Source organism: Biomphalaria glabrata, chromosome 18, assembly GCF_947242115.1.
Source record: "Biomphalaria glabrata chromosome 18, xgBioGlab47.1, whole genome shotgun sequence".
In the NCBI taxonomy this organism is placed as follows: domain Eukaryota; kingdom Metazoa; phylum Mollusca; class Gastropoda; family Planorbidae; genus Biomphalaria; species Biomphalaria glabrata.
In genome coordinates, this window is record NC_074728.1 from 16,529,858 (window position 1) to 16,557,273 (window position 27,416).

The window sequence follows — 27,416 nt, forward strand, 5'->3', positions numbered from 1 at the left end:
TTACTATAAAGAAACAATTTGTAAAGAACAAATAATAATGTAACAAGCAAAATATTTTTAAAAATAAAAAAAAAGCGTATCTAAGGGAATGAACTCAGCACTTACAATTATAACTCTCATTATTGTAGAAGTTTTTTCCCTTATTCGATATCAAACTAAATAATTAATTACCAATACCGGTAATTAATTGACTAATTTGTTAATTATTTAATTGATTTATGTTTTGTTAGGTACAATTAATAATTGTTTGAGGTTTCAACATGATCTGAATGGATGTGTGAGTGACAACGTGTTCAATTATTTATTCTCTAAGTGGCTACATTGGCCTACATCTATAGCCGTTTCTGTGGATACCGACGAATTAATTTCCCTTGTTGGTATTCATCAAAATAATTGTTAGTAATTAATTGAATACATGGTTATGTTTTTATTGATTCATGTCTTGTCTACGCCAATCAATAATTGTGCAAAGTTTCAACTTCATCCGAGCACGGTTGTGGGAAAAATAACGTGTACAAAACTTTGACCAGACATATAGGCAGACAGAGTGAGTTGATTTTTTTTTACCTTTACCTATCCCTTAGTCTTGGTGACCGTTGGGCACCATGCGAGATTCCTCTCTGTCTTCTGCTTTTGTTAGTAAAATTGTAAAAATATAGAGGTTTAAGAATTGAATTATTGAATAACTTTACCATATGTTTTTATATGTATTGTTGTATTTTGGTTAAAATGAGATTATCTTTAATCAATAGAAAACTAATTAAATACTAATTCGAGTCTATTTAATAAGCTTGAATGACGTGTTTGCACGACACTGACCTCCTCGGTGTAGATATATTTGTCTGTCGAACCTCTGGCCACCACGTATCGATTTGAAAACAGATTGTATCGACGCGAGCTACCGTCCAGGGGGAGAGATTTCACTTTGCAACCGACTGGATATTCCAGACGTCGTTTGCACAGTGGGGAGAGTGGCTTCCCTTGCGGATGTTTTTACTTCCTGTATTTTGGACAATTTGGTGGCAGTAGCAGACGATATGCATAAGTTAAAGCAGATTTATGAGTTCATCGGTAAGTGATAGTTTTGCATTCTACTTAGATCTAGATCTAGTTCAGTTTTTAGGTTTATTTACCATTTTTTTCCAATGGCATGTTTCTCAGACTTGAAAAGTATTAAACCTAGATCTATTAAACCATTGTTTTTTGTTTGTTTCAAAGATAATGTTAAAACTGCAGTTGTTTCTTATAAAAACAACAACCATTTCTTATGTTCTAACATACTCGTGTGTTAATCCAGTTTGGGGTAAACAAAAAAGGGGGAGTGGGTGGTATGTTAAAAATCTCCTTCACTGAGATGACTATGAAATTGGAAGAAATATAAACGTTTCAATATTTCATCTGGTTGGTATAAGCATCTGGTTAATCTAACTTTGCATTGCTTAATTTTGTCTTGTCGGTAAGTAGGCCTACATTTTGTTGGCCTCGTTCAGACATGGCTCGTCTCTTAGAGCATTTTTTCGTATGATTTTAGAGCCCTATTCTGGAGAGACATTCCCGGAGGAATTCCAGCTACCGGCGCCTCCGTGGAAACGCCAGCCCAGGGAAGTGGATAGGCGAAGAACGGTAGCACACATTGCTCTCAGTTGGCTCTAGCGAGTGAACATTGCACGTGGTAGGGATGTAAATGAGTAGTGTGCTCTATTGCAAGAAAACACTTCAATATTGCTCTGTCCCAGCCCTTTTACTTTACCTTTTTCTAAACTTGTTCTCTTTTTACTGAAGGAGAAAAAATAAGCTCTGAAGCTCCGAACGCAGGAAAAGTCTTGGAGGCAGGGATCCGCCACGGACCTCAAGAGGGGAGCTCAAACTCTACTAGACCCCCTTGGGGGTGGGATTGGGAACTGCAGCCTCTCCGATTCTATCTCTAAAAAAAAACTTTTCTAATATACGAAAGACTTTTAAATTATCTACGAAACACTATTTCCGATTAAAAAAGGACTAAATGGAAGAGCTTTGATGAACATTTAATACGTACATTTGTATCTAAACACATAGTAAATATTTATGCAAGCGGGCCCAGTATCTTTCATACTTTGGTGGAAAGAAACAATTACTTTTTTCAGTTTGGGTGGACAGCAATAGATTTTTGTGTAAGTTAAGTTACATACATGTATCGAATTTTGAAGCAGTTTATTATAAACATTTTCTTCTACAAGTTTACAGGAGAATCTTGAATTAAAATCAAATCATTCACTTTTTCTTACAGAGCTAATGTTGATCCACGAATTTTGAGCTGTGTGACTATTGACAAGTTATTAACATGGCCTCATCGCTGAAAGATGTTTCAGACCAAAGCAGCAGTTGTGTTCATCCAATTTCTTCATGCACATCTAAATTAAACATTTCAGCGAATTCAAAATCCATCAAAACAGACATTGACAGATCTTCTAATTCGAATGTCTGTAATCCAGACTTTAACAGAACAGACCTTTTAGACAGCACAGACTCGCAATCTGAGACACTTTCTGGTGAGCACAAATCTAGTGACAGTATCCCATCGTCAGCACAAGAAAACAATGAAAATATATCCAGAAGTATCAGTCAGATCAATCATGAAATCGATGCGATATTGGCGCGTAAACTGAGCAGTGCTGACCTAGACTCTGGGAAGAGATTGAGAAAGAAACTATCCACAATACTAGCTGTGGAGGAGGCGCCCGCATGGCGAGACATTGGGGAGTACGAGGTACTGAAGAGAACAAAGTGTCGAAGAATTCATTCCAAACTGGGACAAAACAAAGACCTAGCACTTTTCTTTCGTGCTGGCAAATTTTATGCCATGGAAGCCTGGTGTTCTCATATGGGTGAGTTGTCTAGAAATTCATTACATTTTATGCCATGGAAGCCTGGTGTTCTCATATGGGTGAGTTGTCTAGAAATTCATTGCATTTTATGCCATGGAAGCCTGGTGTTCTCATATGGGTGAGTTGTCTAGAAGTTCATTAAATTTTATGCCATGGAAGCCTGGTGTTCTCATATGGGTGAGTTGTCTAGAAATTCATTACATTTTTTACCATGGAAGCCTGTTAATTTTTAAGAAATGAGTAGTTAACTACTATTTTCCTTATTCAAGTTTAACTGGGTTTTCTCATTTTTATCGGTTAGTAACCTCAGTTATGTCACAACGTCTTTGTTAAGAGTAGCTGCCTGTATTACATTGTATCTTTACCCCATTCTAGTTTTGTATTTACATGTAGTATTAAATGTATCTCACCGAGAAATAGATGAGACCTAGAAAAAATTTCTTTCTGTTATTTCGTTTTATTTTTTTTTTAATGTAACTTAAAGGTTTATATATTTAGTGTAGGCACTTTATTTGACTTATATAATAAGGGACGAAGGGTTTACTTACAAAATTATCTAATATGTCGTTATAGACATAAAGTTAGGGGGTATTAAAAAAAAAAATTTTGTATATAAAATATCCCTCACATTCACAAGATGATCATTTATTCAGTAACTAGCACAGACTCACTAGGACTTCAATGTTGACAAATTTCTTATCACTTTATCTAATTGTAGAAAATCATGCCATATTAAGGTCGACATCAAGGCCTCACACATTGGGTGCTAGTGATGGCAGGCTATCATGTTTTAACATCCCCATTTTGTAGAGAGGGACTTAGGAATGGGATTATTGGTAGCTTGTTGTTTGTAGTTTTTAATATTTGTGCTGTCAGAGTTTACCGACGTTTTGGGCCCATGGACGGACCCATCGGGACTTGCATGAGTCTCTGAGATAGCTCGAACTCTCATTTTAATCTTTTTTTTTTAGAAGTAGGAAGTGAGAGTGCAAAAAAAGTTGTTGTTTTTTTATTCGCTCTCTCTGTTTTTCTTTCCTTTTTATGTTTTCTCTGTCTCTCTCTCTAGATAGATATATATCTCGCTTTCTGTCTTTCTTTTATCCATCTACCTTTTTTTTCCTACATCTCTAAAATGTATTAGGCTACTCTTTAACTTATTTACTAGGCAGTTAAGAATATATTTACTGACTGTGATTAGAATCAAAATTAGAGCCGTGTGTGTGTGTCTGCTAGTGCGTGTGACAAGGTGAACGTGTCTTTGTCATTTAAATCATCATTATTATTGACCATCTTTGTTTCCTACGAGAAGCTGATACCGATCAATACCGATTTCTTTGGACCAGTTTTAGTGTGTGTGTGTGTGTTGAAACTACTTTATTAAAGTGGGTCATGCTGACGTGTTCTACGTGTAGCTGCTCGGGTGAGAAATGACGCTGCCCAGGAGACTGAGACTGAGACTCTTTCTACTGACCAATGGCTAAAATCCCGCGCTGACGGTTGAACAGACCCCCCCCCCTTTGACAATCCACATTCCTCATCCCATATGCTAGGACAAATTTGTACAAATGCTCCTTCTTCCCTAGTGCTATTAGAGCATGGAATGGGTTGCCTGAGCTAGCCAGGAAAACCAATGACTTGGCAGAATTTAGGTCATTGGTTAATATGCATGACTAAATGCATGACGCGTAGGACGTAATCGTCTTCTTTTTTGAAGTAACGTCTGTATTATATAAGATAAGAATCCTAACGCTTTCTCTGCTAACAGGATAACAAGAAGTTGGAATTTGAGATCCTGGAAACCTCTGACTGTATTTTTAACAACAATGAACTTGCTGTTTTCTTGTAAACTCCTTTACTTGTGTTTGATCCGTTCTTCGCGAGAAATTTCCAATGCCATCATTTCTTTTTCAATCAAAATAGTTATAGCGTAAATCGTTTTAATGATAAAACGTATTAACTCTTTCTCTCTTAACTGACGATACCAACGTTGATTCCACCAGAATGTGGTAAATAATTACGGAGAGAAAGAGTTAATCAATAATAGCATGAGCATTAATTTATTGGACTATTTTGGGAGTAAATAGAGTGTAAGCTTTCTAACTAATTGCAAAACACATTAAGCCAGAAGTCGTTTTTAGTATTTTATCGCCTCCTCAAAGTACCGTGACGTCACCTTACTGTCAGTAGCAGGAAAAATACTTGCCAGAATACTCCTTGACTGATTGATCAGCTCTGTAATAGGCAATGTGCTCACTGAAAGTCAGTGTGGATTCTGGACTGGTAGAGGCACATCTGGACGGGAGTTTCGTCTTGCGTCAAGTGCAGGAAAAAAATGTAGGGAGCAGAACTTGGACCTGTACGCTGCATTCATCTCTCAGAATGAGTCGTGATGGCTCGGATGCCCTCCAAGAATCATCGCTAACCGAAAGCAAGTGCATTAGGATCAAAAGTTCAAATCAGATGCAATGGTACCATATCAACTCACTTCTCTATAGAGATTGGTGTTTAGCAGGGTTGTGTGCTTGCTTCAACACCCTTTCCCATATTCTTCGAGCAATGCTAAATTAAATGAGGCGACGCCTCCATGAGCAGTGGCATAGCTATGGATTTGGGGACCCGGGAGGGCTTGACCTCTTTAAAGGCTTCTGCATTGATATTCGACACCATGGCATGAGATAATGAGATAATACTTAATGCAAAAACATTTCGGACACTCATAAGGGCCCCATTCTCACATTTGGACCCTTATTCCCCCACCCTTAATGCTACGCCACTGTGCATGAGAGCATCTACATCAAGTTCCGCACCGATTGCAGTTTATTAAACATACGGCACTAGCTCTCCCGTACAAAAATTAGAGAGATGATTGCGTCCTTCTTGCAAGCACCGAGCAGAAACTTCAAATTGCCTTCAGTGAGTTGGCTGAGGCTGTCCATCAACCTGAAAAAAACGGAGCTCATGCTTAGGAAGTGCCCAAACGGAAAAAAAAACAGCTCCACAAATCAATTTGACATGTGGATCAAATAACTTCAACTTACCTGCCTGTAACGCATAATCTGCATCTCCTGGAGGGATCATGTTACCAATCAGGACGTTTTGAAATTGGCCAATATGCACAGCATCTATGCTCTCCTGACACAGAGAAGACCACGATGGCTTGGACATGTCACCCGCATGCCAGATGGTAGAAACCCTAAAGATATCGTATATGCTGAGCTTGTGAAGGGAGTCAGACTCAGGGCTTGCAAAAGACTAACCAATAGAGATGTCTGCAAGCGAGACCGAACAGCATGGAGATGTGTAAGCGAAGAGCAGAAGTAACGACGCGACCTTGTCAAGAGAAAGAAAAAGAAAACTGTTACAAACTTTAGAATCGGCTTGATCAGTCACACCAGATTCTGCCCCGTTTCGAGACGACACAAAAACCAGTGATTCATCTGGGCGCATCCATTGTCTTATGAGACAGGAGCCATATATACATATAATATATATACAAAATCCTCAACGTCACCAAAAAAAAACTACAATTTCAACCTCCACCTTCCCCCTCCCTCCCCTCTCTCCTTCTGAGTCTACTTCTTGTATGCCCTGCACTCTCTCTCTCTCCTTCTGAGTCTACTTCTTGTATGCCCTGCACTCTCTCTCTCTCCTTCTGAGTCTACTTCTTGTATGCCCTGCACTCTCTCTCTCTCTCCTTCTGAGTCTACTTCTTGTATGCCCTGCACTCTCTCTCTCTCCTTCTGAGTCTACTTCTTGTATGCCTCCCACTCTCTCTCTCTCTCCTTCTGAGTCTACTTCTTGTATGCCTCCCACTCTCTCTCTCTTTCCTTCTACTTTTTGTATGCCTCCCACTCACTCTCTCTCTCCTTCTGAGTCTACTTCTTGTATGCCTCCCACTCTCTCTCTCTCTCCTTCTGAGTCTACTTCTTGTATGCCTCCCACTCTCTCTCTCTCCTTCTGAGTCTACTTCTTGTATGCCTCCCACTCACTCTCTCTCTCCTTCTGAGTCTACTTCTTGTATGCCTTGCACTCTCTCTCTCTCCTTCTGAGTCTACTTCTTGTATGCCTCCCACTCTCTCTCTCTCTCCTTCTGAGTCTACTTCTTGTATGCCTCCCACTCACTCTCTCTCCTTCTGAGTCTACTTCTTGTATGCCTCCCACTCTCTCTCTCTCCTTCTGAGTCTACTTCTTGTATGCCTCCCACTCACTCTCTCTCTCCTTCTGAGTCTACTTCTTGTATGCCTCCCACTCTCTCTCTCTTTCCTTCTACTTCTTGTATGCCTCCCACTCACTCTCTCTTTCCTTCTGAGTCTACTTCTTGTATGCCTCCCACTCTCTCTCTCTCCTTCTGAGTCTACTTCTTGTATGCCTCCCACTCACTCTCTCTCTCCTTCTGAGTCTACTTCTTGTATGCCTCCCACTCACTCTCTCTTTCCTTCTGAGTCTACTTCTTGTATGCCTTGCACTCTCTCTCTCTCTCCTTCTGAGTCTACTTCTTGTATGCCTCCCACTCTCTCTCTCTCTCCTTCTGAGTCTACTTCTTGTATGCCTTGCACTCTCTCTCTCTCTCTCCTTCTGAGTCTACTTCTTGTATGCCTCCCACTCACTCTCTCTCTCCTTCTGAGTCTACTTCTTGTATGCCTCCCACTCACTCTCTCTCTCCTTCTGAGTCTACTTCTTGTATGCCTCCCACTCACTCTCTCTCTCCTTCTGAGTCTACTTCTTGTATGCCTCCCACTCACTCTCTCTCTCCTTCTGAGTCTACTTCTTGTATGCCTTGCACTCTCTCTCTCTCCTTCTGAGTCTACTTCTTGTATGCCTTGCACTCTCTCTCTCTCTCTCCTTCTGAGTCTACTTCTTGTATGCCTCCCACTCACTCTCTCTTTCCTTCTGAGTCTACTTCTTGTATGCCTCCCACTCACTCTCTCTTTCCTTCTGAGTCTACTTCTTTTATGCGTTCCACTCTCTCTCTCTCTCCTTCTGAGTCTACTTCTTGTATGCCTCCCACTCTCTCTCTTTCCTTCTACTTCTTGTATGCCTCCCACTCACTCTCTCTTTCCTTCTGAGTCTACTTCTTGTATGCCTCCCACTCACTCTCTCTTTCCTTCTGAGTCTACTTCTTTTATGCGTTCCACTCTCTCTCTCTCTCCTTCTGAGTCTACTTCTTGTATGCCTCCCACTCACTCTCTTTCCTTCTACTTCTTGTATGCCTCCCACTCACTCTCTCTTTCCTTCTGAGTCTACTTCTTGTATGCCTCCCACTCACTCTCTCTTTCCTTCTGAGTCTACTTTTTTTATGCGTTCCACTCTCTCTCTCTCTCCTTCTGAGTCTACTTCTTGTATGCCTCCCACTCTCTCTCTTTCCTTCTACTTCTTGTATGCCTCCCACTCACTCTCTCTTTCCTTCTGAGTCTACTTCTTGTATGCCTCCCACTCACTCTCTCTCTCCTTCTGAGTCTACTTTTTGTATGCCTCCCACTCACTCTGTCCTACTCTATATTTTGGACCTCCTACTATGTTTTCAGGCTACTATCTTACGGTCACTGTGTGTTAAAGCATATTTAGTCCATTTTGAGGACGGTCTCCTTTAAATAAGCTTCAAAAAAAAAAGGCTTAATTACCTATCCCTAAGTGTAGGCCTAATTCATTATGCTGCCAAACATATTTCTGTTTACACTACCTTTTTTTTCCCTCTACTAATATTAATTATCCCAGCTACAGAAATCAACTGTGATGAAATGTGGTGGAATAAAACTGGACTGCTCCTCCATCACCCCACCGTTTTTTTTTCTCCCTCATTTGTGATTATAGGTGATCTCTGTTTCCATGGTAACTAGACGAGTTTCAAGAGACATCAATTTTGTTGAAAGTTATAGTTATTAAGTAGTTAATTATTTATTAAAACAAGGTTAGGGTTAAGGTTACTGATCACGATTAACATTGATTGTGAGATGTAGGTATGTTTATTTTTTAAGAAATTTGGAACATTCTTATTTAAAAGAAATCATCTAAAAATGTGACACCTAGGCGAACCTAGGGTTGTCTCTTTGTTTGACGTGGGGCTAGTTAATAAAAGTGATTAACTGTTGCTACTTTGTTAATCGAGTAATTTTTGAATAGTGTCTAGGGCTATAGATCTAATTTTTAACTGTTACGAAGTATTTCAACAGCCTCAAAGACAAGAAAAATTTAGATCGACGTCACCTTTTATTTATTTGTTTTGGCAATATTAATTGCATTACCATTTTATACACAATACAGAAAACAATAATAAAGTGTCGAAGACTTCAGAGGACTCAGTCATCCTGTTAGAAAGTTGTAGCAGCCTAGATCTAATTCATCGGATACAAAAAGTTATTGAGATAGTTCGTTGTTTATCAAGCACAGTAGAAACTCTTATCTTCTTCTTATCTTATAAAATACAGACGTTACTTCAAAAAGAAGATGATTAATTCCTGCGCGCCATGCATCTAGTCATGCATGTTAACCAATGACCTGAATTCTGCCAAGTCATTGGTTCTCCTGGCTGGCTCAGGCAACCCATTCCATGCTCTAATAGCAGGATGAAAGAAGGAGCATTTATACAAATTTGTCCTAGCATATGGAACGAAAAATGTGCCTTTATCTTTGTGTCTTTCTGAATATTTTATTTAGATTTTCTGTTTGTATTTGAAGATTAAGGTTGTGAGTATAATTTTCACTTCTAGACATTTTTTGGACCTCAAAGTATAACAACCATTACTCCTATCATAAAATAGTTCAACTCCGACAAATTTATTCTATTTTATACATAACATTTATAGTAAAGCTTTAGTAAACTTGAGGTTCCTCTGGAAGTGGTACATGCAGTTTTCCTTTTAAGTGAGGAAATGTCTTGGCCAGCTCTTCGTTCTCCATTACCTGCCTGTGATAGTGGTACCAGCGGAACCTCGCTATGTTCTGCCTCCAGAAGGGCAGATATTTGAGGTGAAGCTTGTTAAAGTCACGTGGAAACAGGAGCCGGCGTACTGGCTGAGCTTGCGCCACCTAACCCTGCCCAGGAAGTGTCGGACATAGGCGCCACCTAACCCTGCCCAGGAAGTGTCGGACATGGGCGCCATCTAACCCTGCCCAGGAAGTCTCAGACATAGGCGCCACCTAACTTTGCCCAGGAAGTCTCGGACATAGACGCCACCTTACCCTGCCCAGGAAGTCCGGACATAGGCACCACTTAACCCTGCCCAGGAAGTCTCGGACATAGGCGCCACCTAACCTTGCCCAGGAAGTCTCGAACATAGGCGCTACCTAACCCTGCCCAGAAGTCTCGGACATAGACGCCACCGAGGTCTGCCTGCTTGCCAGTCTCCAAAAAAGAAACAGCATTGTTTTCTCTCTTTGACAACTTCTAGAATGTTTCCCATTGACTCCTCGACCTAGTGAAAATAGATTCAAATTGCTTATTAGACCTAAATTATCGCTAAAAAGAATTGTTTAAATAATTAAATTAATGCTTTTTTTCATATACCATTGGAATAGAGAATTTAAAAATATTGAACATGTTATTTAGTCTAAAATCATTTTATCTATACATTTTTATAATGTCAAACTTACACAACATTTAAAAAAAATAATCCAACTGATTTTTACAACTCAAACTACATTTCAGGATTGTATTGAATTGAAAAAAAAACAACTGGTTAGCAGCCCCCGAAAGGGGAAAAGACGCTATTAGTTTTGTGTGAAAAATGTGTGTCCGTCTGTCCGTCCGTCCCGTTTAGATCTCGTAAACTAGAATAGATAGTGAAAATCCGAAATTATAATATTTTAGTCCATTCAAAGTTCTGATGCAACAGCTACTTTTTTCTTTCCTAAAAGCGAAAAATCTAATTTTTTAAATAACTTTTGCAAACATTTTTTTCATAAAAATACACAACTTTTACAACAATTCACTATTAATAGTAACAAACACTGGAGGCTCTTTAGTAGGGGAGATTGCAAATTGCCATATTTTTAACACATTTGTGGAAACGGTTTTTGATTTTTTGTCAAAAAAAATTTTTGTTTACATTTGTATTGCTATGTTATGTAGGTTCTGTCATACTGACTACATTACACATTTACACTGTTATAATTGATGTGATCTTAGCGCACTGTGATAAGAGATGGGATCATATGGCACTGTGATAAGAGATGGGATCATAGCGAACTGTGATAATTGATGTGATCTTAGCGCACTGTGATAAGAGATGGGATCATAGGGCTCTGGGATAAGTGATGGGATCTTAGCGCACTGTGATAAATGATGGGATCATAGGGCACTGTGGTAAGAGATTGGATCATAGGACAATGTGATAAGTGATGAGATCATAGAGCACTGTGATAAGAGATGGGATCATAGGGCAATGTGGTAAGTGATGGGATCATAGGGCACTGTGATAAGTGATGGGATCATAGGGCAATGTGATAAGTGATGGGATCATAGAGCACTGTGATATGAGATGGGATCATAGGGCAATGTGGTAAGTGATGGGATCATAGAGCACTGTGGTAAGAGATGGGATCTTAGCGCAATGTGATATGAGATGGGATCATAGGGCAATGTGGTAAGTGATGGGATCTTAGCGCACTGTGATAAGAGATGGGATCATAGGGCAATGTGGTAAGTGATGGGATCTTAGCGCACTGTGATAAGACGTGGGATCATACGGCAATGTGATAAGTGATGGGGTCATAGCGCACTGAGATAAGAGATGGGATCATAGGGCAATGTAATAAGTGATGGGATCATAGGGCACTGTGATAAGTGATGGGATCATAGAGCACTGTGATAAGAGATGGGCTCACAGAGCACTGTGATAAGTGATGGGATCATAGAGCACTGTGATAAGAGATGGGATCATAGAGCACTGTGGTAAGTGATGGGATCTTAGCGCACTGTGATAAGAGATGGGATCATACGGCAATGTGATAAGTGATGGGGTCATAGAGCACTGTGATAAGTGATGGGATCATGGAGCACTGTGATAAGAGATGGGATCATAGAGCACTGTGGTAAGTGATGGGATCATAGAGCACTGTGATAAGAGATGGGATCATAGAGCACTGTGATAAGTGATGGGGTCATAGCGCACTGGGATAAGAGATAGGATCATAGAGCACTGTGATAAGTGATGGGATCATAGGGAACTGTGATAAGTGATGGGATCATAGAGCACTGTGATAAGAGATGGGATCATAGAGCACTGTGGTAAGTGATGGGATCATAGAGCACTGTGATAAGAGATGGGATGATAGAGCACTGTGATTAAGTGATGGGGTCATAGCGCACTAGGATAAGAGATGGGATCATAGGGCAATGTGGTAAGTGATGGGATCATAGAGCACTGTGATAAGTGATGGGATCATAGGGAACTGTGATAAGTGATGGGATCATAGAGCACTGTGATAAGAGATGGGATCATACGGCAATGTGATAAGTGATGGGGTCATAGAGCACTGTGATAAGTGATGGGATCATAGGGCAATGTGATAAGTGATGAGATCATAGCGCACTGTGATTAGTGATGGGATCATAGAGCACTGTGATAAGTGATGGAATCATAGGGCAATGTGGTAAGTGATGGGATCATAGAGCACTGTGGTAAGAGATGGGATCATAGGGCAATGTGGTAAGTGATGGGATCTTAGAGCACTGTGATAAGAGATGGAATCATAGAGCACTGTGGTAAGTGATGGGATCTTAGCGCATTGTGATAAGTGATGGGATCATACGGCAATGTGATAAGTGATGGGGTCATAGAGCACTGTGATAAGTGATGGGATCATAGAGCACTGTGATAAGAGATGGGATGATAGAGCACTGTGATTAAGTGATGGGGTCATAGCGCACTAGGATAAGAGATGGGATCATAGAGCACTGTGATAAGTGATGGGATCATAGGGCACTGTAATAAGTGATGGGATCATAGGGCAATGTGATAAGTGATGGGATCATAGCGCACTGTGATTAGTGATGGGATCATAGAGCACTGTGATAAGTGATGGGATCATAGGGCAATGTGGTAAGTGATGGGATCATAGAGCACTGTGGTAAGAGATGGGATCATAGGGCAATGTGGTAAGTGATGGGATCTTAGCGCACTGTGATAAGAGATGGGATCATAGGGCAAAGTGATAAGTGATGGGATCTTAGCGCACTGTGATAAGAGATGGGATCATACGGCAATGTGATAAGTGATGGGGTCATAGAGCACTGTGATAAGTGATGGGATCATTGGGCAATGTGATAAGTGATGAGATCATAGCGCACTGTGATTAGTGATGGGATCATAGAGCACTGTGATAAGTGATGGAATCATAGGGCAATGTGGTAAGTGATGGGATCATAGAGCACTGTGGTAAGAGATGGGATCATAGGGCAATGTGGTAAGTGATGGGATCTTAGAGCACTGTGATAAGAGATGGGATCATAGAGCACTGTGGTAAGTGATGGGATCTTAGCGCATTGTGATAAGAGATGGGATCATACGGCAATGTGATAAGTGATGGGGTCATAGAGCACTGTGATAAGTGATGGGATCATAGAGCACTGTGATAAGAGATGGGATGATAGAGCACTGTGATTAAGTGATGGGGTCATAGCGCACTGGGATAAGAGATGGGATCATAGAGCACTGTGATAAGTGATGGGATCATAGGGCACTGTAATAAGTGATGGGATCATAGGGCAATGTGATAAGTGATGGGATCATAGCGCACTGTGATTAGTGATGGGATCATAGCGCACTGTGATTAGTGATGGGATCTTAGCGCATTGTGATAAGAGATGGGATCATACGGCAATGTGATAAGTGATGGGGTCATAGAGCACTGTGATAAGTGATGGGATCATAGAGCACTGTGATAAGAGATGGGATGATAGAGCACTGTGATAAGAGATGGGATCATAGAGCACTGTGATAAGTGATGGGATCATAGAGCACTGTGATAAGAGATGGGATCATAGAGCACTGTGGTAAGTGATGGGATCTTAGCGCACTGTGATAAGAGATGGGATCATACGGCAATGTGATAAGTGATGGGGTCATAGAGCACTGTGATAAGAGATGGGATCATAGAACACTGTGGTAAGTGATGGGATCATAGAGCACTGTGATAAGAGATGGGATGATAGAGCACTGTGATAAGTGATGGGGTCATAGCGCACTGGGATAAGAGATGGGATCATAAAGCACTGTGATAAGTGATGGGATCATAGGGCACTGTGATAAGTGATGGGATCATAGGGCAATGTGATAAGTGATGAGATCATAGCGCACTGTGATTAGTGATGGGATCATAGAGCACTGTGATAAGTGATGGAATCATAGGGCAATGTGGTAAGTGATGGGATCATAGAGCACTGTGGTAAGAGATGGGATCATAGGGCAATGTGGTAAGTGATGGGATCTTAGAGCACTGTGATAAGAGATGGGATCATAGAGCACTGTGGTAAGTGATGGGATCTTAGCGCATTGTGATAAGTGATGGGATCATACGGCAATGTGATAAGTGATGGGGTCATAGAGCACTGTGATAAGTGATGGGATCATAGAGCACTGTGATAAGAGATGGGATGATGGAGCACTGTGATTAAGTGATGGGGTCATAGCGCACTAGGATAAGAGATGGGATCATAGAGCACTGTGATAAGTGATGGGATCATAGGGCACTGTAATAAGTGATGGGATCATAGGGCAATGTGATAAGTGATGGGATCATAGCGCACTGTGATTAGTGATGGGATCATAGAGCACTGTGATAAGTGATGGGATCATAGGGCAATGTGGTAAGTGATGGGATCATAGAGCACTGTGGTAAGAGATGGGATCATAGGGCAATGTGGTAAGTGATGGGATCATAGAGCACTGTGATAAGTGATGGGATCATAGGGAACTGTGATAAGTGATGGGATCATAGAGCACTGTGATAAGAGATGGGATCATACGGCAATGTGATAAGTGATGGGGTCATAGAGCACTGTGATAAGTGATGGGATCATAGGGCAATGTGATAAGTGATGAGATCATAGCGCACTGTGATTAGTGATGGGATCATAGAGCACTGTGATAAGTGATGGAATCATAGGGCAATGTGGTAAGTGATGGGATCATAGAGCACTGTGGTAAGAGATGGGATCATAGGGCAATGTGGTAAGTGATGGGATCTTAGAGCACTGTGATAAGAGATGGAATCATAGAGCACTGTGGTAAGTGATGGGATCTTAGCGCATTGTGATAAGAGATGGGATCATACGGCAATGTGATAAGTGATGGGGTCATAGAGCACTGTGATAAGTGATGGGATCATAGAGCACTGTGATAAGAGATGGGATGATAGAGCACTGTGATTAAGTGATGGGGTCATAGCGCACTGGGATAAGAGATGGGATCATAGAGCACTGTGATAAGTGATGGGATCATAGGGCACTGTAATAAGTGATGGGATCATAGGGCAATGTGATAAGTGATGGGATCATAGCGCACTGTGATTAGTGATGGGATCATAGAGCACTGTGATAAGTGATGGGATCATAGGGCAATGTGGTAAGTGATGGGATCATAGAGCACTGTGGTAAGAGATGGGATCATAGGGCAATGTGGTAAGTGATGGGATCTTAGCGCACTGTGATAAGAGATGGGATCATAGGGCAAAGTGGTAAGTGATGGGATCTTAGCGCACTGTGATAAGAGATGGGATCATACGGCAATGTGATAAGTGATGGGGTCATAGAGCACTGTGATAAGAGATGGGATCATAGAACACTGTGGTAAGTGATGGGATCATAGAGCACTGTGATAAGAGATGGGATGATAGAGCACTGTGATAAGTGATGGGGTCATAGCGCACTGGGATAAGAGATGGGCTCACAGAGCACTGTGATAAGTGATGGGATCATAGGGCACTGTGATAAGTGATGGGATCATATTGTATAATGTGTGCATTGCACGCATGCAGCTGAATGTAGGGGGCGGTAAAATCATTATTCCAAGATTACCTTTATTGTTTTTTAATTTTTAGTTTAATAAAAAAATTACTCAAATATTTTAACATTTTATTTAAATTCTAATTATTCCATTATACTTTGATAACTATTTTTAAAAAATGATATTCGTACATAAGAAGCTATTTGGGAAACTTTTAATAAGAAAAAATAGAGCAGCGCGCGAGGGATTCCCAAGGGTTTTTCTATAGGCGCCTACATATTTTTTACCTTGACTCTTCGCGGGTTGTCTGTAATATTTGTTTTGAATGACGATTACAGAAGCAGAGCATTCAAAACGTTTTTTTCTTCTTAGTATCTATTTACTACATATAAATATTGTTGTCAATATCTTGCCCTGTAAGTATATCTAGTAATAACAATTCAATGTTAAAAACATGTCCACTTTTATGTTTTATGTTATGGCTGTTAGTTAAACGTAGACTATTCTTGGCTCATCATAGATGTAGTTCTACATCAAGTTGTAGGCTGCTAGCTGTTTGGAGCAACAAGCCAACGACCGACCAACAATAAATGGGGTGGGCGGCGAAAAGAATGTTTTATTTTCATTGTCGCTAGTTATCCATTTTCGCGAGAGGCGTATTCAACAATATGGAATAAACATTTTTGAAAAAAAAATTCAAATCGTCACCGCTAGTGTGATTCTTCTGGATTCTTTTTTTTTTATATGAGATTGGTCGAATTTCTTTCGACCATTGCACTTCACTATAGTGACAATTTTTTTTTGTAAAAAAAAGCTCCGAGACAAAAACGTCTTACTTAGCACGAAGATGATCTTAAAAGAGATCACGCCCGTGACAGACGACCGTGCTCTATATATACCTAGAATGTCCCTCGAATAATACTATTGACCAGGGCTGCCTCTTTATTACTAGATTTATTTTTTACTAGGATGAATAGTGCGTTCTAAAAGAAAACTCATTAATATTTACCTTTTTTTTATATTCCTTCTTCTTATTAATGGAAAAAGATGTAAACTCCAGGAGAAAGAGTTCCTGAAGCTGAAAACACCGGAATACGCTCAGGCCGGGCCCAAAATCAGATCCCTTGCCGACTTGAGCGTAAAGCTGCCGAATGTTCAATTCTATCTCCAGAAATAACTTTATACAACTCTTAACCCTCCCCCCCCCCCAATCGCTTCTCTAGATCCCCAGGTTGTAATGGGGGCTAGAACGAAAAAGTTTGTCTTGTAGGGGTCCGCCAACCGGAAATGTTTGAGAAACCTTGCCTGTGTTTTATTTCAAGTCATTGTAGGCTATAAGTACTTAGAATTATTTATTTTATATCAATTTTACTTATATCAATTCAAGAAAAATACTCAGCGTTGAGTTGCTTCATTTTGTCCTAGAGGTGTGTTAAATATATTTGTAGGCACCTCCTAATTCGCGTATGCCAGATGATTGTGGACACAATGCACTTCTCTCCAAAATACAATCGTGATAATCATAATCAAAGTTTATGGAACGTTGTAAAAAGTTCAAAGGTTGTTTTAGGAATAAATAAATAAAGACGACATTACAGGTACAAAATGAGTAAATGATTAGGGTCATATTAGTTGTAAAAAAAAAACACGATTATAATGCAGAAAGAATTTTTTTTTAAATGCTCTTTAAAAGAAAACAACAATAGATGCAACCATTAAAGGATGCATGATTTTGAAAAGCACCCTTGGCAATCCTTGATAGAACGAATTATTATCGGCAATGTCTAGCTTTTAAAAGATTCACAAATAGTTTTACACACAAAAGGATATTTGTATCAATTAATACTGGCAACTCAAAATTTGAGTAAAATAGAAAATAAAATCCTTGAAATTGTATATATGGGCCTAAGCACACATATACTTTCACAAAACATTAGATTCTACCCCAGATTGGTCTCATACCGAACTAATCACTACTATTATTGCTACTGTTTCTTATATACACATCATGTTGCAATACATGAATATTTTCTGGGGTTTTGCCCAATTACTGATACAACTGGAGAAGCTATTTGTAACTATGCAATAGAAAAAAAATGCAATGTTAAAATTGGAAATAAGTATGATCTACACAAATGGATTTACATTAACGGGAGCTTTTGGTAGTGCCCCGCTCAGTCGCAATACATTTCTTTTTGAAGAAAAAAAAGAGGGGGGTGGCGGCATTTTAAATTTCGCACGCAGGCGGCCACAACCATCGCGGCGGCCCTGGTCATAGGCATAAGCAGAGTATTGTATAGGTTGGCTGTGTTAGTATTAGTCCCTGGTGGTTGCGGAATTGTCTTCTCTCCTAAAGATAATAATTGTTCTCCTTGTGTTTATGTGCACATTCTTTATAACTCTAGTTGAGGTATTTAATAAATACATGCCTTAACTTATTACGCAAACCAACTTTTTTTAAAGGTTGGTTATTGTTTTAAATAGTACTTTAGGTATGTTCAGATTTCCACATCCCGACCGAAAGGTGTTTCACAAATAATATGTTAAATTTGAACAAGGAACATTTTTATTTAACTTAATAGGCTTACGCATATTTTCAATATTACAATTTTGTAAGTGTTTACTTTTGTTTTCTTTTTTTTTTAAAGATCCATCGCCTAATAATAATACCCCCCACCGGCCATCTCCGCTCTCGTTCTTCTTTAAGAGAGGGGCAAGATTAATTGTAAAAATCCAGAGTACCAATGAAATCTGATAATGATTATATAATTGCTCTAATTGTTTTGTAAATGAACAATCTCTTAATCCTCCAAAAAAAAATCCTTTAGTTCAGTGTTCTATTACTGTTATGTCGGGTTGTAGATTATTTATGTGTATGCTAAGAAGCTTCCTGCGTTTGTCATTATTAATAGTGAATAGTTGTAAAAGTGGTGTATTTTTATGAAAAAACTGCTTGCGTAGGTTATTTTAAAAATGAGATTTTTCGCTTTCAGAAAAGAAAAAAGTAGCCGTTGCATCAGAACTTTGAATGATTTAAATATTATGATGTCAGATTTTGACTATCTTTTCTAATTTACGAGATCTAAACGGGACACACGGACATTCCACACAAAACTAATAGCGTTTTCCTCTTTCGGGGGCCGCTAAAAATAGACATAACTATATTTTTCTTCTATAGCGGCTAACTTATCAATACCTTGCTATCATGGTGTGACACAAAAAAGTCGATAAACTCCGTATTTTAAAAGGTGGACTTTTCAGCACTGTAGATTCAATTTTGATGATTATTTTATTTTATTTTTTTATTTTATACTTTTCCGATGTTCTTTGCTATTTGAAGATAATTGCATCCTAGCTTATGCAACGGCGCCTGGTGTTTACATAGGCCGAACTTGTGACCGCAGCTGTGTATCAAGGATTGGCCGATTCAGTCACACAAGAAGTTGCTAAGGGGAAAGTCTTTCTCTCGAGACGTAAAATGCCACAGACATCCTCAGGAAGGTGTGTGTGTGGGAGGGCATCAGGCAGGGCTCTAGTCCGGAATCTTCGTCACCATCGAACAACAGTCCAGAGCGCATACCACACGATTTAGCCTTAGCTCTTTCGCTACGAATTCTGTTATTTAATTGGCTAACGTGATTTTGAAGTACAGTTTCCTTCACATTTAGAATCTAAAAATTGACCCAAATAACTAATAATAATTAGGCATTTATTAGTAGTCTAAAATATAATGTCTAAGCACAAAGTAAATGTTATTTAAATGACTACAGAGATGTTTCAATATGACATGCTTCAACATGCTTGATAATGTTAATTTATTAATCTTAGTTTAAAATCACACTAAATCTTCCTCGCTTCTCGGGTTCGAATCTCGGTGAAGACCGGGATTTTGAATAATGGGATTTTGAGGACGCCTCCTAGTCCATCCAACTCTAATGGATACCTGACATTAGTCGGAGAAATTAAAAGCCATATGACACCATCGTTTACCGTTGGCCATAGAAACAGATGAAGTTTACATCATCTGTCCTATCTATAGACCGCAAGGTCTGCATGGGACACTTCACTTGCTTTTACTATACTAAAATAGCTAGAAGGTTCTTGGCTGTAACTTAGTATGGTGTCTAAAACATAATAGTATATTTTATAGTAAGCTCAAGTATATGTTTGTGTTACCTTGGCCTTCCCTGGGCCTATCTATGAATCATCACTTTTCTAAACGTGAACCCCGCACAGTGTCTTGTAGACATGTTTACCTCATAAAAGTCAATGTGGGAAAGTTAGTCGGATATACAAATGTGGATTGATTGCACTGAACAATACATAACTATAAAATCTTCTATTTTCATACGCATCTCACTAGCAGAGTGGTTAGACTGTCGGATTGAAGAGGCTTGAGTCATGAGTTCGAAATGAAGTTGTTCCCCTTTTTTTTTTATGAATGCTTTGAAAAATGATCACGGTAAAATTCAACCAGATAGTCCTTTCTTTCTCCATCCCCCCCACCCCCCATTTTCCAAACGGGTCCAGAGAAGTGACAGGACCATAGCGTATTAAGAAAGCTAAAAGCAAGAAATAGCGCTTAACAAAAACAATTGGTACAAATATTTGTAATCGCACAGATTTATTCTTCTTTATTGCAAACGCAATGACATGACTGATTCAAACGAATTGATACAACTTCCCTTCATATAAGCTTTGTTGTATGTTTTAAAGTATTTTGTATGTTTTTCTTTTTTTTTTTTATTCTTTGTTTTTGTTCGTAGTCCTTTATTAACTCTTTCTCTCCGTAATTATTTACCACATTCTGGTGAAATCAACGTTGGTATCGTTAGTTAGGAGAGAAAGAGTTAAATAAATCTTATTCTGAAAACCATCTAGAGAGCGCCATTGAATCTTCTCCCGATTATGATTATACACAAATTTCGTTTTTATTTGACAGGCGGTCCATTGTTTGAAGGAGACATAGAGGAGTATAGAGGTACTTGTCACATTATGTGCCCCTGGCATGCCTACATGTTTGAGTTGGAAACAGGAGCCTCTGAGATTGGACTCAAGGTGGCACTCTAAGCAATGATTGTGTAATCTATATAGTACATATATCTACCATGCTCAAATATAAATGAATATTGAATCAATATTGAACAATTAGTTAATTAAGGCCTTTATTGATTGCTATTTATTCTACCGCAACTGTCTATTTAGATGTACTTGTGAAACTATCAGACATATTACGAATCATTTAGCATTTCCTAATACACTTGGATACAAAGAGTTAAAGACGGACAAACTAATTAACTTGCTCACATCATAGGCTAGACCACAGGGTAGTCTCCCCCAGAACGTGCTTAGCTCCCTTGCCTCTCTGTGAGACCAATCAATCTTTCACTGTCCCCACCTTCCTCTCTCCACTCTTACTAACTCACTCTTTCTTATTTTTATGACATTGCAAAGTTTTTTTAAAAAATGCCCTCGTTATGTTTTTTTTTCGTTCTTTAATGTCTTTGTGGCACAGTATGGTTGGAGACGTCTACTGGCATAGTTTGTTTAAGAATGAATCAAGCTGAACTGAATGTCTTGAATGACCTTCTTCACTAATGAGATTGGAACAGAGCGCAATAACCATGCAATATTTTACTTTCCTACAGTCTTCGCCGCATAAAATAATAATATAATTATTAAAATAAAAGAATTAAGCTTGATAGTAGTCAACAGCTTTCTTTCAAAAAATATCAGTTTATTTTTTTCAAACAGAACAGATCTTCTAAATATTAAAAACAATGAATCAGAAACAGTAGCATGCAAGAATAGGTCAACAGTAGCGTGTAAGAACAGGTCAACAGTAGCATGCAAGAACAGGTCAACAGTAGCATGCAAGAACATGTCAACAGTAGCATGCAAGAATAGGTCAACAGTAGCATGCAAGAACAGGTCAACAGTAGCATGCAAGAACAGGTCAACAGTAGCATGCAAGAACATGTCAACAGTAGCATGCAAGAATAGGTCAACAGTAGCATGCAAGAACAGGTCAACAGTAGCATGCAAGAACAGATTACCAGTAGCATGCAAGAACATGTCAACAGTAGCATGCAAGAACAGATTACCAATAGCATGCAAGAACATGTCAACAGTAGCATGCAAGAACAGATTACCAATAGCATGCAAGAACAGATTACCAGTAGCATGCAAGAACAGATTACCAGTAGCATGCAAGAACAGATTACCAGTAGCATGCAAGAACAGATTACCAGTAGCATGCAAGAACAGATTACTAGTAGCATGCAAGAACATGTCAACAGTAGCATGCAAAAACAGATTACCAGTGGCATGCAAGAAGAGATTACCAGTAGCATGCAAGAACAGGTCAACAGTAGCATGCAAGAACAGATTACCAGTAGCATCCAAGAACAGATTACCAGTAGCATGCAAGAACAGGTCAACAGTAGCATGCAAGAACAGGTCAACAGTAGCATGCAAGAACAGGTCAACAGTAGCATGCAAGAACAGATCAACAGTAGCATGCAAGAACAGGTCAACAGTAGCATGCAAGAACAGGTCAACAGTAGCATGCAAGAACAGATTACCAGTGGCATGCAAGAACATGTCAACAATAGCATGCAAGAACAGATCAACAGTAGCATGCAAGAACAGGTCAACAGTAGCATGCAAGAACAGATTACCAGTGGCATGCAAGAACATGTCAACAATAGCATGCAAGAACAGGTCAACAGTAGCATGCAAGAACAGGTCAACAGTAGCATGCAAGAACAGATTACCAGTAGCATGCAAGAACAGATTACCAGTAGCATGCAAGAACAGATTACCAGTAGCATGCAAGAACAGATTACCAGTAGCATGCAAGAACAGATTACCGATAGCATGCAAGAACAGATTACCGATAGCATGCAAGAACAGATTACCAGTAGCATGCAAGAACAGATTACCAGTAGCATGCAAGAACAGATTACCAGTAGCATGCAAGAACAGATTACCAGAAGCATGCAAGAACAGATTACCAGTAGCATGAAAGAACAGATTACCAATAGCATGCAAGAACAGATTACCAATAGCATGCAAGAACAGATTACCAGTAGCATGCAAGAACAGATTACCAGTAGCATGCAAGAACAGATTACCAGTAGCATGCAAGAACAGATTACTAGTAGCATGCAAGAACAGATTACCAGTAGCATGCAAGAACAGATTACCAGTAGCATGCAAGAACAGATTACCAGTAGCAAACAAGAACAGGTTAACAGTAGCATGCAAGAAAAGTTGGGAGCCTTGCGGGACGAGATTATGTCCATGAGTACCGAGTACGACGCTGAACAAATTCAACTAACAGATGTGTGTCAGTCTTGAACATATGTATACCAGGCTTGAACAGATGTATACCAGGCTTGAACAGATGTATACCAGGCTTGAACAGATGTGTACCAGGCTTGAACAGATGTATACCAGGCTTGAACAGATGTGTACCTGGCCTGAACAGATGTGTACCAGGCTTGAACAGATGTGTACCTGGCTTGAACAGATGTATACAAGGCTTGAACAGATGTGTACCTGGCCTTAACAGATGTGTACCAGGCTTGAACAGATGTGTACCAGGCTTGAACAGATGTATACCAGGCTTGAACAGATGTGTACCTGGCTTGAACAGATGTATACCAGGCTTGATTAGATGTATACCAGGCTTGAACAGATGTGTACCAGGCTTGAACAGATGTATACCAGGCCTGAACATATGTATACCAGGCTTGAACAGATGTATACCAGGCCTGAACAGATGTATACCAGGCCTGAACAGATGTGTACCTGGCTTGAACAGAAGTATACCAGACTTGAACAGATCTGTACCAGGCTTGAACAGATGTATACCAGGCTTGAACAAATGTATACCAGGCCTGAACAGATGTATACCTGGCTTGAACAGATGTGTACCAGGCTTGAACGGATGTGTACCTGGCTTGAACAGATGTATACCAGGCTTGAACAGATGTATACCAGGCTTGAACAGATGTGTACCTGGCCTGAACAGATGTGTACCAGGCTTGAACAGATGTGTACCTGGCTTGAACAGATGTATACCAGGCTTGAACAGATGTATACCAGGCCAGAACAGATGTGTACCTGGCTTGAACAGATGTGTACCAGGCTTGAACAGATGTATACCAAGCTTGAACAGATGTGTACCTGGCTTAAACAGATGTATACCAGGCTTGAACAGATGTATACCAGGCCTGAACAGATGTGTACCTGGCTTGAACAGATGTATACCAGGCTTGAACAAATGTATACCAGGCCTGAACAGATGTATACCTGGCTTGAACAGATGTGTACCAGGCTTGAACGGATGTGTACCTGGCTTGAACAGATGTATACCAGGCTTGAACAGATGTATTCCAGGCTTGAACAGATGTGTACCTGGCCTGAACAGATGTGTACCAGGCTTGAACAGATGTGTACCTGGCCTGAACAGATGTGTACCAGGCTTGAACAGATGTGTACCTGGCTTGAACAGATTTATACCAGGCTTGAACAGATGTGTACCTGGCTTGAACAGATATATACCAGGCCTGAACAGATGTGTACCTGGCTTGAACAGATGTGTACCAGGCCTGAACAGATGTGTACCAGGCTTGAACAGATGTGTACCTGGCTTGAACAGATCTATACCTCGGTAAAGGAAGTGACGAGCCATTTGCTGAAAACTCTGGATGCGGTGGTAGATACCTTGTGCAACCAAAGTGCGTGGAAAGATGGACGAGCTGCACCATCTTTGAACATCGAATTTCTACCCGTCCAAGGCTGTGACAAAACAGGCAGCTACAACTACGACGCTGGTGAAGATACAACCGACTCTGAAGACAATAAGTACAGACTTGAGAAAGAGAAAGAGAAAGGAGCAGACGAAGAAACCAGAAACAAGTTTAACTGTAACGTTTGCTTAAGATGCACTTTCTATGAGTACCCCAATCGACAATGTTGGGTCTGCAACCAAGCCTGTTGCTGTGGACTTTAAATTCGAAACTTAATAATTGCACCCTGGTGTTGCAGATGCTTACAGGGAAAAGGGGGGGGGGTGCAAACGCCAAGAAACCCATCAATAAAGTCTAGCTCCAAAAACGTTTGTCCATATGCCAATTCTAGCGAGAGAACCCTTGGTGTTGGTCATGAACACCCATTGAACCCTGATAAAGCAGTTGAGAGACATTTACACGTTTAATGTTCGTACAAGGTCTGAACCTAACAGACGTTTTCCAATAGCCAAGATCAGCTATTGAAGCCCTGATGGTGGTCAGAAGAATCCAATAAATCTTGATGCAACAGTTGATGGACATTAACATGTTGAAGGTTATTGACAAGTTCTGGACGGAACTGACATTTGTCCAGTGCCAAGACTAAAGATGGTGGTCAAGGAAATCAAATGGAACCTAATGCCGCAAATAATTAACTTTTGCAAGTTGAATGTTACCAGTCTGCCCTACAAACATGCAAGGATGAGGATGATTTTGTCTTTGACAAATTTACCTATGTGGACCTGCAGGCCATTCGATAAGTTCCCTTCGAGAAAGCCTGGATGAAGAGAGTCGTTACAATATAATGCAACTGCCTTTCCAACAACTATAGTTCGTTCGTTCAATAACACTTGCTGCAATTTCAGCATGCAAACCTATGGACCCTGTTCTGTTCCATACGACTCGTATTGGTTGGTGTTTTAAATAACCTAAATAACCGAATGGTACAAATTATATTTGAGGTGATAGCAAATGTTTGATAGGTATAAGAGTACAATGAAATCTTGTCTGAATTAGTCTACTTGTTAGGTTGGAAAGAGGGGGCAGTCGTTGTTTTATTTTTTTGTTGTTGTTTTTTTCGCTATCTACAAGCTTCAAGTCCCCTTCTCTTTGTGATCCAATGACTTATCCCCTCTCCATTCCTCATTAAAAACCGCTGCTACATTATCAGCCCCACAGCTGACGAGATATGGAAATGAATGAATGGCTGTATGATCGAGACCATTCGTTATACTAGACCTCTACACTGACCTGCGACGTCGCAACCTTTGGGCAGTGGAGACGAATTGCTCGTTGTCACGTCGTACAGACATGTGAGGTGACAAAAGAGCTATTGGTCTCCACTGCCCACAGGTTGCAACGTCACAGGTCAGTGTTCAGGCCTTCTATGACGATTGGTCTCAGATTGATAGTGGTCGAAATTGAACGGGCAGATTGACGACCGAGTGGATGGACAGACTGTTTGAAGGACGAGCTGACTGGCCAGTGCAAGGGTTAATGCTTGGACGGATGGTAGTGGATAGGCGTACTGGTATTTTAAAAAGTAATGAAATCAAAAGACAGACAGGTAGACTTATTGAAAGTTTTAGTTTATTGTTAATATCAAAGTAATTTGTTCCTTTCCCAGCAACAAGTCTATCCTGTCAAAGTCGAAGATGGACACGTGTACATAGAATACATCTCACCTCTTGCTCTGTACCCTTTTCTGTAGACGTGGTCACGTGGCTCAAGGAGAATTATGTATATGTGATTATTATTCACCATTGACTTTTTGATAAACACAAAATGTGATTTTAAAAAACTCACTGTCGTTCTCACATATTTTTTAGCATTATTTTGTGAGTAGTCATTAAATCTGTTTTAGTCCATTCAGAGGACAAACAAAACCAATGCCTGGTAGAAACAGACTGAACAAAATGAATGGAATGTGTCTGGAAAGAAAAACAGATTTCTTACGTACAAAACACTTCAATAAAAATGAAATTTCGACTTAGTGTGGCAAAAAATGCTTTAAAAGGGGTTGACAAAAGGAAACTGGAGGATGCTAGTATATAACAACTTTATTCATTAAACTGGAGGATGCTAGTATATAACAACTTTATTAATTAAACTGGAGAATGCTAGTATATAACAACTTCATTCATTAAACTGGAGAATGCTAGTATATAACCACTTCATTAATTAAACTGGAGAATGCTAGTATATAACAACTTCATTAATTAAACTGGAGAATGCTTGTATATAACAACTCATTCATTAAATAACAACTGAATAGACGTTGATGTCTTACAGTTCACCATACACAAAATTATAAAAGGTGAAAAAAAATCACATTATTTTTCTAAAGACATTTCTGCAACTTTGTGTTTTGTTTCTTGATTCACTTGACTATTAAATGCAGAGATTTAAGAGAATGACACTTTAGAGATGTAACTTTGTTCTATAAACTATTACTATCAAATGTAATTCATCATTTTAATTAAAATATTCATTTTTTGTTGTTGAAGTTTTGACTGTGATTTGTGTAGAGAAAAGATGAGGGTGGAAGTATTCAAAAGTTTGTGTCAGAAGATGGCCCAAAGTAAAAAGTGGTTTAGTAAAAACTTTGTTTAAACTTTGTTTTGTGGAATGAATCGTGGGTTTGCGCGCTGTGTTTACTGTAGTGCGAATGAGATGCCAACTGCATTATGTAGGCCTACTGTATCAATGAGCAGATGTGTGCTGATAAAGGTTGCATGTTGCTAGGTAAACAGTACACAGGACATAAACAAAAACTCGCATTTCTTTTTCCTTTCCGTTTTATTTGTCAA

The 27,416-nt window shown here is 39.7% G+C and overlaps 1 protein-coding gene across 1 annotated transcript; it reads left to right on the plus strand.

Moving 5' to 3' along the window:
* Window positions 1-918: 918 nt before the first annotated feature.
* On the plus strand, window positions 919-27,106 carry LOC129923937 (uncharacterized). Its single transcript, XM_056017130.1, has 4 exons — window positions 919-1,071; window positions 2,267-2,864; window positions 20,751-20,866; window positions 26,234-27,106. Exons 2-4 carry the CDS (start codon window positions 2,321-2,323, stop codon window positions 26,315-26,317), a joined length of 744 nt encoding a protein of 247 aa, XP_055873105.1. The 5' UTR covers window positions 919-1,071; window positions 2,267-2,320; the 3' UTR covers window positions 26,318-27,106.
* Window positions 27,107-27,416: the final 310 nt, after the last annotated feature.

Bases quoted from the DNA above. Each gene is read 5' to 3' on its own strand.
- LOC129923937 (XM_056017130.1), top strand. From the start codon at position 2,321: ATGGCCTCATCGCTGAAAGATGTTTCAGACCAAAGCAGCAGTTGTGTT. The intron at 2,865-20,750 runs GTGAGTTGTCTA...TTTATTTGACAG, and splicing joins AGCCTGGTGTTCTCATATGG to GCGGTCCATTGTTTGAAGGA. The intron at 20,867-26,233 runs GTGGCACTCTAA...TTCCTTTCCCAG, and splicing joins CCTCTGAGATTGGACTCAAG to CAACAAGTCTATCCTGTCAA.